The sequence below is a fragment of the Solanum verrucosum genome, unplaced genomic scaffold (assembly GCF_900185275.1).
Source record: "Solanum verrucosum unplaced genomic scaffold, falcon-dt-bn FXZP01000125.1, whole genome shotgun sequence".
NCBI lineage: Eukaryota > Viridiplantae > Streptophyta > Magnoliopsida > Solanales > Solanaceae > Solanum > Solanum verrucosum.
In genome coordinates this window covers 1092364-1112097 of record NW_026019923.1, presented here as the reverse complement: position 1 = coordinate 1112097, position 19734 = coordinate 1092364, and the positions used below count along the sequence as shown (strand labels likewise).

The 19734-nt window shown below is 29.1% G+C and overlaps 3 protein-coding genes across 3 annotated transcripts in view; 1 reads left to right on the top strand and 2 right to left on the bottom strand.

The window, feature by feature from the left end:
* The window catches only part of LOC125826321 (uncharacterized), a 198133-nt gene that overhangs the window by 135867 nt on the left and 42532 nt on the right, over positions 1-19734 (bottom strand). The window lies entirely within an intron of this gene.
* Positions 1423-2938, top strand: LOC125826563 (transcription factor MYB27-like). The gene is made up of 4 exons (XM_049505917.1): positions 1423-1537; positions 1844-1973; positions 2082-2182; positions 2694-2938. Exons 1-4 carry the CDS (start codon positions 1423-1425, stop codon positions 2936-2938), a joined length of 591 nt encoding a protein of 196 aa, XP_049361874.1.
* On the bottom strand, positions 4835-9838 carry LOC125826244 (probable pectate lyase 12). Its single transcript, XM_049505565.1, has 4 exons — positions 9618-9838; positions 7030-7945; positions 5906-6108; positions 4835-5051 (listed from the first exon to the last, which is right to left on the bottom strand). The coding sequence occupies exons 1-4, from the start codon at positions 9752-9754 to the stop codon at positions 4847-4849; spliced, it is 1461 nt and encodes a 486-aa protein (XP_049361522.1). The 5' UTR covers positions 9755-9838; the 3' UTR covers positions 4835-4846.

Below are 19734 nucleotides of genomic sequence, written 5' to 3'. Positions count from 1 at the left end.
TGTCCGAGTATGAATTGCGTTGTTAGGAGGTAATACACGTGTACTTAATGTAAGAAACCTAGTTCTATTATTTGTTTGTCCAACCTATGTATCTCAAATTTATGGAATAAGTAGCCATAGAAAAGCCAGTAATCAATCCAAGTATGGAATATATTATTATGAGGAGTAATACCTGTGTAGTAATGTAAGAAACCAAGTTCTATTATTAGTCCGTTAAACCTATATATGTCTCATTTAGAGACTTAGTAGAATCCCACAGTTGTCACTATACGAACATACTAAGAAGTCTCACATTTAACTGTTATTGATGATTTGATTGTCTTGGACCATGAAGACTCCAATGTGATCTTGATTTCCATTCCAATCACGATGATAAACCTAGTAGTACACTGCCTTATTTGGTGTAAGTACTTTAGTGAATGGAACACCCCCACCCCCAAATCAAGTAAGAAAGAAGTAATTTTTTCTGCGACTAAATCACTCTTGACTCTATTTATTATTATAGTGAATCAACGTATCACAATGTCAATTTGAGAGTGTAATTTGAACAAGTATTCACTTAGAATAACAAGAATCAAGCAAAACAACCAATATAATAGTGCTAAGTTTCAATTTGTTCATGTGTCAACTATGCAAATTAGTAGAACTTAAAAATTTGAGAAACCCCCACATAATAAATTTTCAATTGAGGAAAGATTTGGGCAGATATATCTTTTGGATTTTTGTTATGCACCATAAAGCATTATGTAATGCTTATCCTCACTTTTATTTTTTTTAAAATATATGTGACCTCCTGCATATTCAATGTTCAAGTTTGACATTATTATAATGAAACCAAGACAAACTTTTATGGTATTAAGGAATTGTACAACAGACAATGCAACGTTTGGATACTATACCAAAATTAGTGATGCAAAAATATAGAACTTGATGTAGATTCAGAATTAGACATTTAAGGGTGTCTCTATAATGACATAAAGTTAAATACTATAGTATTAGTCAAGTTTATAATTAAATAGTTGGAGATACATATGGATTTATTAATATATATATATACAATGTCATGGGTACGGATACAATATACTCAGTGTAATCCCACAAGCAGGGTTTCGAGAGAATCAGATGTATGCAAGTTTGTAAGGTATAAAGAATATTTTCGATAGGTCCTCGACTAAGTATAATATTAAATGAAAACTGAAAAATCCTTTTTGATGATCTAATATATCTAAAGCCAATGGTGGTGTTTCCACAAACTAGCTAGTGTACATTATCCACCTACTTTTGCTATGTAATTAATTTCTCTATACAATTTGCTATTTTTATGTGTACTACTATATAAAGAGTGTCACTTTCTCAAATTGTTGCAACCATAGAACAAATATACATCATATATACATGGCTTTCAAATTGCAACTTGTAACTATGCAAGAAGAGAAATTACGAAAAGGGCCTTGGCTCGACGAGGAAGACAAGAGACTAGCATATGTTATCGCCATTTTAGGTGAACGTCGTTGGGATGCCTTAGCAAAAGCTTCAGGTAATAATTAGTACTTCAAACTGATAGAATGTATAAAAATCTAGGCAAATTTCATATCGATAAAATAAGTATGTGATATATTAGGTCCACAAATAAGTCATCAAGCCCCTTAGACCCTAGTGACGCACTTTAATTAAAGTCATCATGTGGGCCTAGCTAGGCCCAAAGGCACATTAGTATCAATAGTAGGTCGGATTGTTGCATATATAACATAAAATTCTTTTATTCAAGATCTTTATATAGTTTATTTTTTCTAGCTAGTTGATATACATATTTTAATTGCATTCGAAATTTGGTTCCATGCAGGGCTAAGGAGGAGTGGGAAAAGTTGCAGATTAAGATGGATGAACTACCTTAGACCTAACTTAAAACATGGCCATATCACTCAAGATGAAGAACATCTAATTATTAAACTTCAGAAACAATTGGGAAACAAGTAATTAATTAATTAATTAATCTCCTTAGTTAATTTTTATGTTTTTCAGAAGAAAATTCTCTAATTCACTTTGCTAATTGAATTTAATTTTCTAACTTAATTTAACAGGTGGTCACAGATTGCTAAACAATTGCCAGGAAGAACTGATAATGAAATAAAGAATTATTGGAGAAGTCATTTGAGAAAGAAAGCACTTATTTATGAACAAGGTCCAATACAACATTCTCCTTAATTTCTCACATTATTCACTTCTTTGTGTTATCTATAAGTCAGGAATTTGAGTTGTGAAATTAGTTATTGATATTCGTTTTAAGCTATATCGCCTACATTAAATCCTCTTGTGAAGTCTTTATTCGGGCCTTGCACAAACACGTGGTACTTTGTGCATTGGATTGTCTTTTTTAAAAAAAAAAATCACTATATTAATTACATGTATTGTAATTTACCATTAAGGGAAGCTCGGTGCACAAAACTTCCACTATGGGCAGGGTGTGAAGAAGAGGCGGAACAAAAGGATCTATTGTATGCAATTTTACCCGACATTTATGAAAGAGTTGTTTCCACAGTTCGAACCCCTGACCTCTTAATTATATGACAACAACAATATCAGTCAGGCTCTAATGCTCCCCGTCTATTTATTATAAATTATCAAATCAATAATTATTAAACGGAGTTACCAATAATTAGCTGATTATCTAATCATTTTATTTTGTGTTACAGAATGTTTTGGAAGCAATATTACAAGTAGTAATTCAGAATCAAAATCATCATTTGGAAAAGTTGATGATGAATCCTCAAGATTGTTGGATTGGATGATACCAAGTTGGTCATATGAACAAAATCAAATGGAACATCACATGTACTTTTGTACAATATTAAACCTATGTTCTTGTAATGCTTCTTATCAAGATGAAAATATTAGTAGCACATGGGATGATATTTCAGCATCTTCTATTTGGGAATAATAAGTAAATTAAGAAATTAAAAAGAGATTGAATTGTATAGACAAGTGTGAATTAATGTAATTTCTTCATTTTGAAGGGGAAAAAAAAAAGAACTTGAGGGACAAAAGATGCCAACATATTTGAGTTAATCTAGTTATTTATTAAATTTAACTTTGATTTTCTTGAATTTATTTGACAGACTTTATTCGACGTGAAATTTGTTATGTTCATGAAAAATCTCTAGTGATCAATACTCAATTACTCATCATATTTGTTACCAACATTGTTTATTTGGATATTTCGAAGTCATGTATCTTGAATTTATTAATTTAATCATTTTTCATGTGTATTAATACATTATCATTAGTATATTTTACACAAATTCAGCTAATTATATTCTATCCCTATTTTTTTTTTTCAAATTACAAAAATTCTTTAAAATCCCATAATAATGTTTCCTTTTTAGTATTATTATTATTATAAAACCTTAAACTCATATTTCTACGGAGGGGGATTAAATCCCATCCTAATATGTTCGAATAAATTAAATAAATCCTCCAATATATAAACAAAACTAAACACTAGCTTATAATATGCACGTTTTATTTCTTTCGAAAAAATTGGAGATAATTTTTATATAATATCCCTTCATAGCCATAGGTCATCAAGTAGGTTAAAGTATACAATCACCACCAATTGAAAAATAATGCCATCCCAAAGATAAGTACAAAGTATACATGATTTTTTAAAAAAATAAAAAATGGGATGATAATAATATCATTTTAATTAAACTTCATTTAACCCATTGGATAATGATTTAAAATCAAATCCCTCCTATTAAAAAAAGTGGATAATCTTCTTTCTTCATCCATCTCAGTATGTTTAGTAAGCAAGTTAGACAACTAGGATATAAAGTGGAAAAAACAACTTGATCATGTCATTTGTCATTAACAAGTTATTAATTATTTCTTAAAAAGTAATAAATAAGTTGGTTGGATGTTGGAGTGTGACAAACAAAATAATTAGAGAAAAACAACATCATCCATTTAGTTCAATTTGTCTCCTAATAAATTAATAAACACTTTTTAATTGCTATGAACAATCCATTTTTTTTATATTATTGTCAATGTAATTATGAAAAGAATAAAATAAACTTTGATTTTTCGTTAACTTAAGACACTTGATCTCGTAAATATCTTATTTTTCAGAGAAGTAAATTCTTATTCTTACGAAGCAAATAACATTATCTATTAATGTATCTCCTCCTAGACTTATGTTGATTCTGAATTATTTATCACTAAGTTGTTTTCAAGAACCAGCAAAAGAGAAAAAAACATTAAAAAAAATTGGACTATAATATAAGAAGTTGTAAATCTTCACTTTATATTTAGGAACCATCTGGTTACTTCTTAGTTGACATATAAAACATGTAAAATTCTATATTTTACTTCAAATCAATTAGTATATATATACACATCGAAGATTATAGTAAAATAGTAAATACATGTATATCCTTTATTAAAGGGCTAGAATTTATAAGATTGCTTTTAATAATTGAATCTAAATTAGTGAATATATGAAATATCACATATAATATATACTCCTCGATCTTTAATTAGATAATTTTATCATAAAACTTAGTAAGAGTTCTGCAAATTATATAATGATGACCCATTATTACTTAGTTCATCTTGACTCAATCCATATAATTTGAGCAAATTATTTTAACTCGCTCATTTCACACCCGCTAATGATCATGTAAAGATATAATCTTGTAAATTTTTCTTGATTAAAGAGTTCAGGGCGACAATTATGCCACCACAGATAATTTAAGTACCTTCAAAACACATTAACAACAATTTCTAAATAGTTGCAAAAAAAGGACAATTTGTTTTCCTTTTTTTTTAAATGTCTTAATTTTTTTTAAGACTACAATAAGGCTAACAATGTCATTAGAAAATTAAATAACAAGGAGAAATTAGAGTAAATTGAAGAGCTTCTAGACTCTTCATCACCACCATAATCGTCGTCGGAGTCGCCGGAAATCGCCACGAGATCTTCCCCTCCACCGTCATCTCCGGCGGATTCGGTGTCATTGTTGGTGGCAGCAGTCCATTTTCCACTGTTGCTGCCCCTGCTCATTGTCATAAAATTTTCCATTTTAGTAAACTCAAAATAAGAACTATAGTCACAAAAAAAACATTAATTCCATTTACTATTTCTATTGATTGATCCGACTAATTTAGATTTGAATCACACTAATTTACTAAAAGTTCATAAAGGGGATTTAAATAATTGTTAGAATGTCCTATTTAGAATTTGAACATGTGATCGATGAACCGCCTTAAGTTACATACCTAAAAAAAATCTTATATCAAGGAAATTATTTGGTTAAATAGAACCAAAAAAAATAAATAAATTTGATCTATTTGTGCAACAAATTTTTTTTATATAAAAGGGACTCAATTAAACCCCTTTTCTTCTTATTTTTATTTGTTATAGCAGTAATTTTCATCTTATTCATAATTACTCAATTAAACCCCTTTTCATCTTATTTTTATTTGTTATAGCAGATAATTTTTTATCTTATTCATAATTACAAGAAGCTTATGTATAAATATCTTTTGAATATTTTAATAATATAAAAAAAATCATTTACTAACAATATATATAACTAAAACATTTTTTTATTGTAACTAGTGAGGAGCATGTTCCATTTGGATTCTTGAAAATTCAAATTTGATGAGACATTTTCTTAGACATAATTCTTGTGTCACTTAGAAAATATTAAAGTACCCTAAATTATTATTACTACAACTAATAACATTAGTACTAATAATTATTTGTCACAAAAGTCTTAAGAGGGGACTATTAAGGTGTTGATTACTCTAATTAGAGTAACATAAAGCACCAAAAGTGTGATAGAAAAAGTAAAAAAGTAAAGTTTAGAGGGAAAAGTGAAAAAGAAGGAAAGTAAAAGGAGTTAACCTGTGAATAAGAACACCAGCATTTAAAGTAATTTGGTCAATAAAATCAGCAGATTTGGGCTCCACACTATAAGCTTTTTCATATTTAACTTCAACTTCTTCACCAGAGGCCACAAAGTATGCTCCATTTGCCATTACATCCCCTTCACTTCTCCAATTCCAATTTCTCCATTTTCCTTCATCCGTGTCCACTCTTTTTGTTACCTATAATCGATCAGTGACAAAATCAGAAATTTTAGTAAAACACGTCGAAATATGAAAAGTAGTAATTTGGATGTTAGTTGACACCTTTTAAACTGATCCACCAATGTATGTTGTCAGTCAGAGATGGAGTCAAGAGAATTAGTTTATGGATTATGAATCATATTTGTCATTTTATTTTTCGAGTTCTATATGAATTATTTGTAGATATTAAATATTTTTTATGATGTAAATATATAACTAAAATTATTAAATTCTGCTGAGGGCTCCACCACTTCATGTAGTGTCCCCACACACATCACATCTCACATTAATGGGCATCCAATGCAATTTAAAGCACAAAATTTGACTAAACTATACGAATCCTCAGTTATCATTTATTTTTAAAAAATTTGAATTCATTTTAAGTTTATGTTGCTTCGACCTTTTTGAAACAATATCGAACGCATGTCAAATTCTTTAAAATTAATATTTGTAAAATTTAACACGTACCTATTGACATTTTGAAAAAATTGAGCAGATAATCTCAAGCTAATAATATATAAAATAAGACTAAAAACAAAAAGTATTAGTTGTTTTCTCTATATTTTCTATTGGCATAAAAATATTAGACATGACTGAAAAGAATGGAAAGCATGGGACCTAAAGTAGAAAAGATAAAACAAAGTATTTAGAAATTTTTAAATAATGTAGCTCATAACTTTAATCCAAATACACCCAAAATTAAAATTCTTTTCCAAATTAGTACTCTTTCTTTAATTAAAGACATGTTAGTCTTATTTTATTGCATGAAAAAATAGAAAGAAAAAAGAAGACAAGCATAATGTTATATTTCAAATAATTAAGTTCAACCAATTGTTTATGTATAATATATGTATAATCAGTATATATCGACTAGGAAAAATAAACGAAAAAAAAGTGTACCTCTTTAGCAAAAGGGTCAAAGGGTGCAATATATCTATTTCCTTGGCTGTTAATAGTAGGACTTCCACTTCCACCAATTGCATACATTTCCCATCTTGTAAAATCATTATTGACAACATGAATATATCCTCTTCTACACCTTGGCATTCTTTGAATTAATTTTTTACCAAAATGATTAAATGATATTGTGACTTGCATACCTGAATCTGGCAAATAATCATCACTATGTCCCAATAACATTACCTCATTATGATGTGAAAAATGATTATTTGATATCGTTATCCCCGTTGACCCCATAACTACATCAATTAATCCATCTTTACAATTGGACAATGAACAATGGTCTATCCATATGTCTCGTGACCCGAAAATCGAGATTCCGTCCCCGTCCGACTTGCCTCGGTATCCAAAATGTGTAGGGCTCGAACGTACGTTCGTATAGCCCGATTCGTAACAATGATGTACGTGTATGTTGTGGATTATAACGTTGGAGATATATTGTAACGTTATGCAACCCCCTCCCGTTATGTGCACATTGACCCCACGTCCGTCTAGGGTTTTGTGCGAGTTGAAAATGAGTTCTTCCGAGAGTTTAATCTCCATATTGGCTGAGAATACTATCCATAACGGTTCCTCTTGGATGACTCCGTATCGGAGAGTGCCAGGTGGCGGGTTCACGGGGTCGGGGTCCGAGGATGAGGTGACCACATAGTAACGACCGCCTTTACCACCGAGGGCATATTGACCGAAACCGATGGCACAATCGGCTAGTCTTTGGCGATTTAGTTGCCAACTATGGTCACATCGCCAACAATCATCGATAGGGTTGCCCGTTTGACAAGAGGATTGGTCACTACTTGTGTAAGACAACATTTTTCTTCTAGATTGGAAAATTGAGAGTGATGCATTCACTTTCCTGCAATAACTTATTGTTAATTTATAATTGAGAAACTATAATAGATAATGATGTACGATTTGAAATTCATTGAATAATAAGTTCATTCAACATGGGTGAACTTGTAACATGTGTTGAACACACATGTCGCGCAATCCACTATTGTCACTAGACCAAAGCCATAAGGGCGAAAGGAACTTTAATTATTTACACATTGAAAATATGAAAGGTACAAGAGATTACGCTAATAAAATGTATCAGTATATAGAAGTTAAATCCCACGGAAAAGTTTGAGTAAGGAATATGGAATTGCACCTTATAAGAAAAAGAATAAAAGAAATGTTTTGTGGTCAATGATGTAAATGAACAAAAAATTTCCTCTAGCTTTATATATGTTTGTACAAACAAGGCAATGAGTTATGGAACATTTAAACAAGTCGCAAAACAAAAAGACAAAAGCTATATGGATTTCTATCTATGGCTGAAAAACAATAATTCCACTAATTAAAGTGATTTGAGGGCCTACAAGTAGATATTCATAAAAGGAGAAAGCTATGATTTTATTTTTTATTTTTATTTTTATTTTAAAAAGAGAAAAATAATCAACCAATAAATATTCATATCTACCTACATTAAGAACACTTTAAAAAGTTAATTAAAGCTCATAAAGCCAATTAAAAAAACAAGAAAAAATCCAAACCCTCTCCCTCCTTAAAAAAATAAAATAAAATAAAAAAACAAAAGAATGAAGAAGATAAACTTAATTTATGCAAGAAATCAAACTCTAAACTAATCAAAAGGAATACAAAATTTGCTCATTATTTACAAAGTCTCTTGAATGTAGAGGGTAAAATGTTAATTAACACCTCATTCTCAAGAAAAAATAAATGAAAAAGAACAAAATGTGGGATTATTAACCTTTATTTCGTTTGTCTAGTATCTGTATTGAGGCCTCGATTAACTCGGTTTTTTATTGCGTACTAAAGGAGAAAAATGTTCCTTATCAAGAAAACTCATACTCAAAACTCGTACACAAGACCTCGTATCCATCCTACCTAGTGGGGAGTCCCACATTATGGAAAACAGAACATGTAAAGAACAGAGTAGCAAGCAGACAACAGAGAAAGACATAAACAAGAAAAAATAAATGAAATGTGGTACAATTAACCTGTAATTTTATTTTATTTTTCAAGTTTTCCAGCCGTTGCTCAGTACCCAGAGTAAATCCCCGACTAATTCAGATTTACACTACATAAAACTCTAAAAAGAGGGAAACTTCCTTCCAGATAAATAATAACGGTAACATTGTCATCATATCATATTATCACACTTCATATCAATAAAGAAAAAAATCCATACCCAAATATGTTTTTTTAAGTGTGTTCGCTACGAAGGAAAATGTATTTCATTTTTTCTATTTGGAAAATAAATTCTTTAAAAAAAGTATTAAATGACTTCCCAAATGGAAATACAAAAAACAAGTTTTACGAGTATCATTCCCCGTTTATTAATTATGTTTTCACTACCCTCAAACACACCTCACCTTCATTCCTATCACCCCACCCCCACCCCCACCTCTTGTTCAAGAATGTGGAATTCTACATTGTGAAAAAACAGAACATATAGCAAATATACAACATAGAAAGACACAAAACAAGTTAAAATCATAAAAAAAAAAAATGTTTTTTATTACCTATTAACTTCAAGAGCAACAGCTTCAGGATCAGGATGCTGACCAGGAAGAGTAGTGACATTCAAGAAAATCCCAAAAGCAAGTGGAAAAAATGAAGTTAGAATCAAGAAAATCACAATGTAGCTTCTTTGAAACATATTTTCTACAATAATATTTGAGTGTTTTTTTTTTGTTTTGTGTGTTTTTGGGGTTAGTGAGTTAGCTGCATTGTGGACAAGTTTAGTGAGAAAATAGAGTGTGTATTGTGTAGACTCTGGAAAAAGATAACAAGTGATAGGTATATGTATTTTCTACTTTCTAACATGATTTTATAGTGTCATCGTTTAAGAGAAAATCTTACCCTTGGATTCACTCATGATTTAATAGTGGAAAAGCAATAGAGGGTTTTTTTTTCTTTTTCGATTAACGGTAAAGTTGTTTTCGTGTGTGTGATATATGTATAAGTTACTATTCTGAGAAATGGAATTAACCAATGATATTTGTGATAGGATAGACTACACTTGTATTCGTATGATTTAATTATATGTCACATATTTGAATCGTTGAATTTATTTGTGTCATGATAGATAGGTTATCTATATTTTATTACTTTTATAGAGGGCTTAAGTCATCGACTGCCCCTTAAAGTTGTCTGCATAATTCACTTAGACACCTCAATTAAGACTTGTATCTATTGAACACCTAAATTGTTCAAACATGTACCTATTAAACACAAAACACTGATATGGCAAAAATGTGTTTTGCACTTCCCTGTAGCGCGTGAAAAGATTCAAAATAGTGTCTTTTTGAAATTTTTTTACATTTTTTCTTCTTTTATTGACACTTGAAACATTTTTCTTCTTTCATTTACATCTTTTTCCAAAAAGAAAAGGACCCCACTCCCTACCTATCATCTTCTTCATACTTTAGTTGAGAAAATGATCAAAATGGTCCTTAATGTATGACTTTGATTATATTTGGTCCTTAATGTATGACTTTGATTATATTTGGTCCTTAATGTATGACTTTGATTATATTTGGTCCTTAATATATGAACTTGATGGAAATGGCCCTTTATGTATCATAAATTGTAATCAATTTGGTCCTTAACCTTAAAATTAATATATTTCATTTTTTTTTGCCGTCAAAATACACGGAATATGTAAAAGATGCGCTCGTTCAAGACTTTCCTTCCCCTGTTTCCAAAAATTCCAAAATGGCACATCAAATTTTTTTTAACCAAAAGGGCAAAGGAACGATTTTCTTTTGACAAAATTGACGTCGTTACTCCTTTAAAAAACATAAAAATCGCTGCCGGTCCAAAAATATTTTTTTTCTTTAAAATCGCTGCTATGAATTTATTTTTTTAACAACGTTGCCCCAGCAGCGTTTAAAAAATAGAAATAGCTGCTATAGCAGCCATTTTCTTAAAAAAAATTAATTTTTTTTTAATTAAAAATTCTCGAGGTGAGGACTGCTTAAAAAAATAATGGGAAATCGCTCCACGTGTAGCGATTTTAGTTAAATTTTTTCTTTTAAATAATCGCTGCCACGGCAGCGATTTCAATAGAAAAAATTTCCCAATTGAGTTACTTTATAATTTGTTATTGTATACTTTTTGATTGCTAGCAGCAATTGGAAAATAATAATAAAAATTCTTACTAAAATCGCTGCCAAGACAATGATTATTTAGAAAAAAAATTTAACTAAAATCGCTACACGTGGAACAATTTTCCATTATTTTTTTAAGTAGTCCCGCCTCAAGAATTTTTAATAAAAAAATAAAAACTTTTTTAAGAAAATGGCTACTATAGCAGCTATTTCTATTTTTTAAACGCTGCTGGGGCAACGTTGTTAAAAAAATAATCCACAGCAGCGATTTTAAAGAAAAAAGAAAAAAAAAATTGGACCGGCAGCGATTTTTATGTTTTTTAAAGGAGTAACGGCGTCAATTTTGTCAGAAGAAAATCGCTCCTTTGCCCTTTTGGTTAAAAAAAAATTGATGTGCCCTTTTGGAATTTTTGGAAACAGGGGAAGGAAAGTCTTGAATGAGCGCCTCTTTTACATATTTCGTGTATTTTGACGGCAAAAAAAATGAAATATATTAATTTTAGGGTTAAATGACCAAATTGATCACAATTTATGATACATAAAGGATCATTTCCATCAAGTTCATATATTAAGGACCAAATGGAATCAAAGCCCATACATTAAGGACCATTTTGATCATTTTCTCTACTTTAGTTTGCAAAACTTTCTTCATTTGAGCTCCAACATTATTTTTCTTTCTTTTTTATAAAAAAAATAATATTATTTCTTCCAAATATGAAGATAAATGAAACTCAACTATGAAGATTCAGATTTGAAAGAAAGTAAGTCGTGTGATTTATTTCAAATCTCATAAAAATAAGGAACAAATATGAAGAAGAAGAAAGAAGACAAATGATTTTTAAGTATAAAAAAAGTTAGCCGATATTTGTTTATCACAATATTCGAACAAAGATTTTTACTCAAATTCATATATAAACCCATTAAATTTATCAAAAATGATATTCAAAAATTTGAAAGAATTAATTTTTGAGTATGAAAATGTATATATATATATATATATTTTAAAGTTAATCTTCAAGTTATTTGAAAAAAATTAGGTTTTGTGATTTGAGAAAGAATGTGTTTTGGGAAGAAGATGAAGATGAAAGAGGGTTGGGTAGGAGGGGGTGGGGTTGGGTAGAATAGGTTGATATTTTCATTTTTTTTCTTTTTCTTTTAAAAAAAATTAGATATAAAAAGTGTTTGAAATAATTTTAAACAATTTTTTTTTTTATATAATTTTCTGGGCCCAGTGCCACATGTTATTTTTTAATTAACCGTTTTGCAACGTCACCGCAAGTGTTAACACACTCTTCATATATTTTGCTGATTATCAAAAAATGCCTAATAGAAACAATTTTTGAATTAATAAAAGTGTTCAATAGGTACTAGTTTTAGTTGAGGTGTCTAAGTGAATTATGCGGACAACTTTAAGGAGCCGCTAATGACTTAAGCCTTTATAGTGTGTACATGAACGAGTGATGCTTTGAATATTACTACATTTTGTATTTAGTTTATTATTTTTATCAACTTTTTATTGAAAATTTTGTTAGCACATTCAACAATTTCCCTCTTAAATTAAGTTCTACATGGCACAAACCGAGTTAGTTCTTCATAGCTCGTCATCTCATATTCTATCTTAGAGATTAATTATGTTTCACTCATATTATTCGAATTTATATAAATATAACAATCAAACCTCACATGGTTAGCTTCTATTATGTGTGAGCGTATTCACGCTACAAGTAAAGGTAATAAATCAGTTTGTATATGAGTGATAACAATAAATTGAATCCACATTATCATTTTGTGACATTTGTATACTTATCTTTTTTAAACTAGCGACTCAAAATTAGTCGTTGGACTAGTTCAAATCAAATATACTCTTAATATGATTATTAAGATGTAATATTATCTGTTTTAAACTAAACACACGATTTTCTTCAAATCATCTCACATCATTTAAAATGTCACTTATTCACCAACTCAACGTCCCGAAATCAACCTCACCACCCCCATCAACCCAATCCAATAAAAAGAGTAGAAGATAAAAAGGATGAAAAGGTATAGTCTCAACCTTCTTTTACATGAAATTTTCATACTTTATTGTCAATAAAACTGGTTTGGATATTGGGGAAATTAAAAAAATCTTTATAGTGGACCACTCAAGTCCTAATTTGAGGGCCATGTATAACTGACCTATGTCTGTTAACATTATTTTTTTGTTATAATAATAGTAATAATTCTACTTCTCACTTCCTCTCTAGGAATTGGAGACAATTTTGAATAGCAACTTTCTGGTATCATGGAAGGGTAAAACTCACTTCTTATTTTATTTATTTTGAAAAAAGGAGGTAAAATTCACTTATGGTCAGTTTTTACATTATATATATTGTGATTATAGAATAATATTCATATGATAAAGCTTCAAATTCTATGATGTTATTTGTAGAATTTAAAACCTCATGATAAACAATATTTTTTTTTAAATATGGATGATTTATCAAAATAGCCTAAAAATGGAGTCATGACTTTGTAACTCGCTTGCTTCATAAACAAAACTTAAGTATAACAAATTTTACCCATGAATAAAACCTTCATTTTTTTACTTTGAACGTTTGTCCATGGAGGAAGCGAAATCAAAGGTCAAAATCACTTATTTTCAAGATTATTGAGCATAATTTCTTGGAAAAATGGTATTTGCATGTTATTTCTTTATCTCGAGACTCATTTTACGATTTACAAGAATGATCTTGGATGGGATAGTCTTAGCTTTTTACTTTAAAAGTTTGTTTATCGAACAAGCGGAAGTCAAAAGTTTAAAATCATTCATTCTCAAAGTCATTGATAATTATTTTGATGTGTCATTGACACTTAAGCCCTTATTTTGTGTTGGTCTTTACCGTATACCCCTCATAACAAACAAGAAATATTCGCAAGACATAAATATATATTTTTATGTTATAATATCTCCCAAATTATATTCACACGACTTCAGTTTCTAAAAACACATATGTCCCACTGGACAATATTTCAATTGCTAAAGGATAAATATTAATGATCAACTCATTTTAAGGATAAGTAATTAAGGGTCGATGCATTTTAAAAGCAATTCGTGCAATTTTTTGTACTCTCTTTATATTACAAATAATTTATATGACTCACATTTCATTTTGACTATTAGAAAAATGACAATTTATATTTAACAACAATTAAATTTTAAAGTATATATTTTAATCTTAATAAAATTATTTAGAGCATCTGTATGACTTATTCTAAAACACAATTTCTTATAATTATTTTTTTCAAATATTATATATATCAAATTAAAATATGTCACGTAAATTAAAAATAGAAGCATTAATGGTAGCTAGAGCCCATACTCAAAGACCACTATGGCTTGTTGGGACAGAGAACACTTTGCAAAAAGAACCTTCTTTTTTAAGCCTTTAGAACCGTAATTTGCTCAGTTTTTTAGGTTAGAACTGAAAAGTTACCCTAATTTTTGGCTCCATATATACCTTTTCCTTTTTTTTGCCCTTTTAAATAAAGTTAATAGGGTCCTTTTTACTGTCCCAAGAAACAAATTGATTGTTATCAAATTATGACCATCACCGTAGTAATATATCAGTAATTATTTTTAAAATTACTGGACCTCACACCTGATATTTTTAAAATATTAACCTCCCTTTATAACTTTTCCAATTTTTAAAATAATATTAGTGTAGTCGAATTCAAAATTTAAATTTAATAGATTTAAGTTTAAAGCTTTTTAGCAGTAAACTCACTGTATTTTTATAATATAGTTGAACTATGTATTCAACAATGTCGAGTTTTGCTAAGTAAATTAAAAAGATTAAAATCTTAAATTATAAATTTCAATTTCTTACTTCACCTCAACTTTCAATAAAATAAAGCCGCATTCACTACCAGGTAGTGATGTTGTCATCTTAAGGAAAGGTAATTATATTTTTAAAGATCCAATTTTAAATTAATTAAATCTAAATTAATGATGATATATATAATTTAAACTCATTTATCATCCTTACAAATATTTCAAGATGCATCATTTGCTTTGTCTAAAGTCATTTAGACAAGGAAAAAAATTAAATGAAAAAATGTGAACATTTCTTTAAATAAACAATTACATATACATTTTCAAGCATGAGAGGAGAGGTATATTCTTTTCCTATCAGACATTATAAAGTAACCAAACTTATTTATACAAAACTTTAACTATTACTGGGCCCTTTGTTTATTTTCCCTCATCATGAATTATTTATCATTCTCGAGTCATCAACATTTGTGTGGCTATAATCTTTGAATAAAATTAGAAATAAAAATTAAAAATATTTTTAAGTAAAAAAAACTGTTCTTTTTTTGGATATAATAAAAAGAAATGTATATCGTATAAATTAAATCACATAAAATAATAAAAAACTAGATAGAAATTTGGTTACTGGACCACATTATAAATCATATCATGGAATTTGACTCTCCTATGTGATTTGCAAGCTATTGTATAGGAGCATGAGTTTTACCCTATGCGCACCCAAAAGATAGCGACTGCAAATTTTTCTATTTAAAAAAAAAAAAACCAACTTAAATCTTATATCGCATAGAGGATGTAGATTATTTGTTTGTGTCATTTGACCATGACAATTTATTTATTTGCAGTTGAATTTCAAATCTGTTTTGCAATTCCATATTTATAAATTCTAAATAAAACATTATCTTATTTCCTTGCAAAAAAAATCTAACTAAACATAATATCATCATTAATCATCATATATCATATCATATATATATGGAAAAATTACTTAAATACACAACACTTCTTTACCTATTCTCAACATTTCCCTACTCTTTTACTAAAATACAAAAATCCCTTATTTTCCCCCAATTCAACTTAATTGGATACTTTATTAGTTTAAGTATCCGCCCGTTATTAATTAAAGTATCCGCGCTGCTATATTATGCATCCGCCCGTTAATTTAAGTATCCGTCCGTTATTAATTAAAGTATTTGTGCTGCTATATTATGTATCCGCCCGTTATTAAGTATCCACACTGCTATTAATTTAATAATTGATAACAACAACTTAATAATTTAAGTATCCGCCCGTTATTAATTAAAGTATCCGTGCTGCTATATTATGTATCCGAAAAACACTAAAAAAAGGGATTTTTGGTAATTAATGAAAGAGTAGGGAAAGGAAGTAATTTCTTTCTTATACTATGTCATTTGCCTAATTTTTACTATATATATATATATATAAGAGAACCTTAGGCCCGCCTACGTGGCGCTATTACAAATCAAAATTTTCTTTTAATTTATTTATTTACAAAATTAGTCTTTCCTTTCATGAAAAATTGTGACTTTTATGAAAAGTTGCTACTTTAATGAAGAGTTGTGATTTTTATGAAAAGTTGTGACATTAATGAAAAGTTGCGACTTTAATGAAAAATTGCGACTTTAATGAAGAGTTGCGACTTTTATGAAAGATTGTGACATTTCCGAAGGGTTGCATCTTTTCCAAATAGTTGTAACATTTCTGATAAGGCACAATAAATATTTGTTCATACTACCATTTGTTGTCTATAAATAGAGGGATTTCCTCTCATTTCAACACAACAAAAATCCTGAACCTCGTCCTCTTCTTCTTCTTCTTTCCAATTAAATATTTGTATATTTTGCTCATGTTGAGTGGCTCACTGACACTTTTACTTATTATACAGATCCTGATATGTATTTTTACAATCATTAATTTATAATTTATGCTTATGTTATTAAGACTAAATGATAAGATGTAATAATTTTCATTTTTCTTTATATTATTAATGTTTGTTACTACGTAATCTTGTATGTAAGATAATATAGTGTTTTAGTTTTAATGCATGATAGATTTTAAGTATTATTTTATAAATTTTGTGGTATTAAATTCTCACGCGAAGCACAGATAATTTTACTAGTTTTAAATAAAACAAAAAAATATTTAAAATTTATGATCAAATATTTTATTTAATCATAAGATATCCTTATTCTGAACCATACGTCACTACAAAAAAACCCTAAATTGCCAACAGATTTTACTAACAACTTAAGTTGGTTAGTATTCTACTAACAAATTACCAACATATTTCTAACTGAATTATATTTTAAAACTTAACAACGAAATTCTAACAGATTACCAACCAAAATCTTACTAAGTATTTTAGTTGGTAAATACGGCAGGAAAAAATGGCGCCAAATTTAGCAACATTTTATCAATGGATTACCAACTGAAATATTACTACCGCACACCTTTTGTTGGTAATATTACCAACGAAGTATATATCGGTTGGTAAATATGATAAAAAAAATGTTTATATAATTTATTAACATATTACCAATGAATTACTAACCAAACATTTACCAACGGTAAAATTGTGTTACTAAATTTACCAACCAAATATAAATGTGTTGGTAAATTAGTAATGAAATGTAATTTGTTGGTATACTTGCCAACCAATATCCAATTAGTTGAAAATTTTGCCGACGAATAAAGATTGTAGTTAGTAAATTACTAACATCATTAAAATAGTTGGTAATATACCAACCGATCATTAATCCATTGGTAAAATTTACCAACATATTAATTATTAGTTGGTAATATTACATATGAATGTTAAGTTGAATAGTAACTATTACCAACTGTGATAAAATTTATTGGTAAATTATTAATTACTAACTTATATTTGAATAGTTGGTAAATTTATCAATTGAAGTTAAACTTTTTGGTAAATCAGCGTCTAGTGTTGAGGCTTTCTTATTTAGTTTGTGTCGTTAGGCGTTTTAACTTTTAAATTTTAGCCAAAACTTGACTTTGGTCGATTTTTTGGTAAACGTGCTCAGATTAGAACTCTATCAATGTCATTAGCTTCGAAAGGTCATTTTTATCTAACAGGAAGGTTGGTTCAAGTTTTGAGGCTTCCATTTTTTGTTTGTGCCGTTAGGTGTTTTAAATCTTATGTTTTGGCCAAAATTTGACTTTGGTCAATATTTTTTTGAACGTGCTCAAATGAGAATTCCGTCAGACTAATTAACTCCAAAGGTCATTTTTTATCTAATAGGATGGTTGGTTCGGGTTTTGAGGCTTTCATTTTTAGTGTGTGTTTTGGCCAAAATTTAACTTCGATCAATTTATTTGATAAACGTGCTAAGATGAGAATTTCGTCAGTGCAGTTAGATGCGGAAGGTCATTTTTGATGTAATAAGATAGAGGATTCGGGTTTTGAGGCTTCCATTTTTAGTTTGTGCCTTAGGTATTTTAACTTTTATGTTTTGGCCAAAATTTCGCTTTAGTCAATATTTTTGATAAACGTGCTCGAATTGAAATTTTGTCACCACAGTTAGCCATATAAGTTCAGTTTTGGTCTCATAGGATGGTTGGTTCGGGTTTTGAGACTTTTATTTTCAGTTTGTGTCATTAAGCGTTTTAACTTTTAACTTTTGGCAAAAATTTGAATTAGGTCAATTTTTTTGGGAAACATGCTCAAATTTAAATTTCATCAGCGCGGTTAGCTCTGGAAGGTCATTTTCGTCTTATAGGATGGTTGATTTGGATTTTGAGGTTTTCATATTCAGTTTGTACCATTAGGCGTTTTAACTTTTAACTTTTGGCCAAAATTTGACTTTGCTTAACTTTTTTTTTAAACATGCTCTGATGAGAATTATGTCAGCGTGATTAGCTTTGGAAGGTCATTTTTATATCTAATAGGATGGATACATTGGTTCAGGTTTTGAGGCTTCCATTTTCAGTTTTTGCTATTAGGCGTTTTAACTTTTAAATTTTGGCCAAAATTTAGATTTGGTCAATATTTTTGGTAAACGTTCTCAAATTAAAAATTTTGATATAATGATGTGTCATATTGAGATTAATTTAACTTGTTGTCATCGATTTTGAATTGTTTCATTCAAATATGATTTATAAAATTGATATTAATATTTTTGGATTTATATTCGTGCTCTTAGATTTTTAAATGCAATAAATTAAATTAATAAATATTTTACTATTGGATAATCATTCAATTAATAATATTTTGAACATATTGTCAATCAATTGCTAACCTAACATTGAACTTGAATGATATATTACCAACAAACTAACAATTAATTAGTAAATTTATTAGAAAAACAAATAATCATACTAACATATTTAAAATTTATTACCAACAAGGGTTGTGGTAGAGTGGTAAGTACTCCTACATTCTTAACCAAGATGTCTCAGGTTCGATTCCCCTGGATACAGAGTCGCCTTGAATGATATATTACCAACAAACTAACAATCAATTAGTAGATTTATTAGAAAAACAAACAATCATACTAACGTATTTAAAATTTATTACCAACAAGGGTTGTGGTGGAGTGGTAAGTACTGCATCATCCTTAACCTAGAGGTCTTAGGTTCGATTCCCCTCGGGTACGGAGTCGCCTTTGTTAGGGAGCGCTTTACTCCCCAATGTGGGACTTCCCGGCGTGAATCCGGATTTAGTCGGGCTCCGGTGTG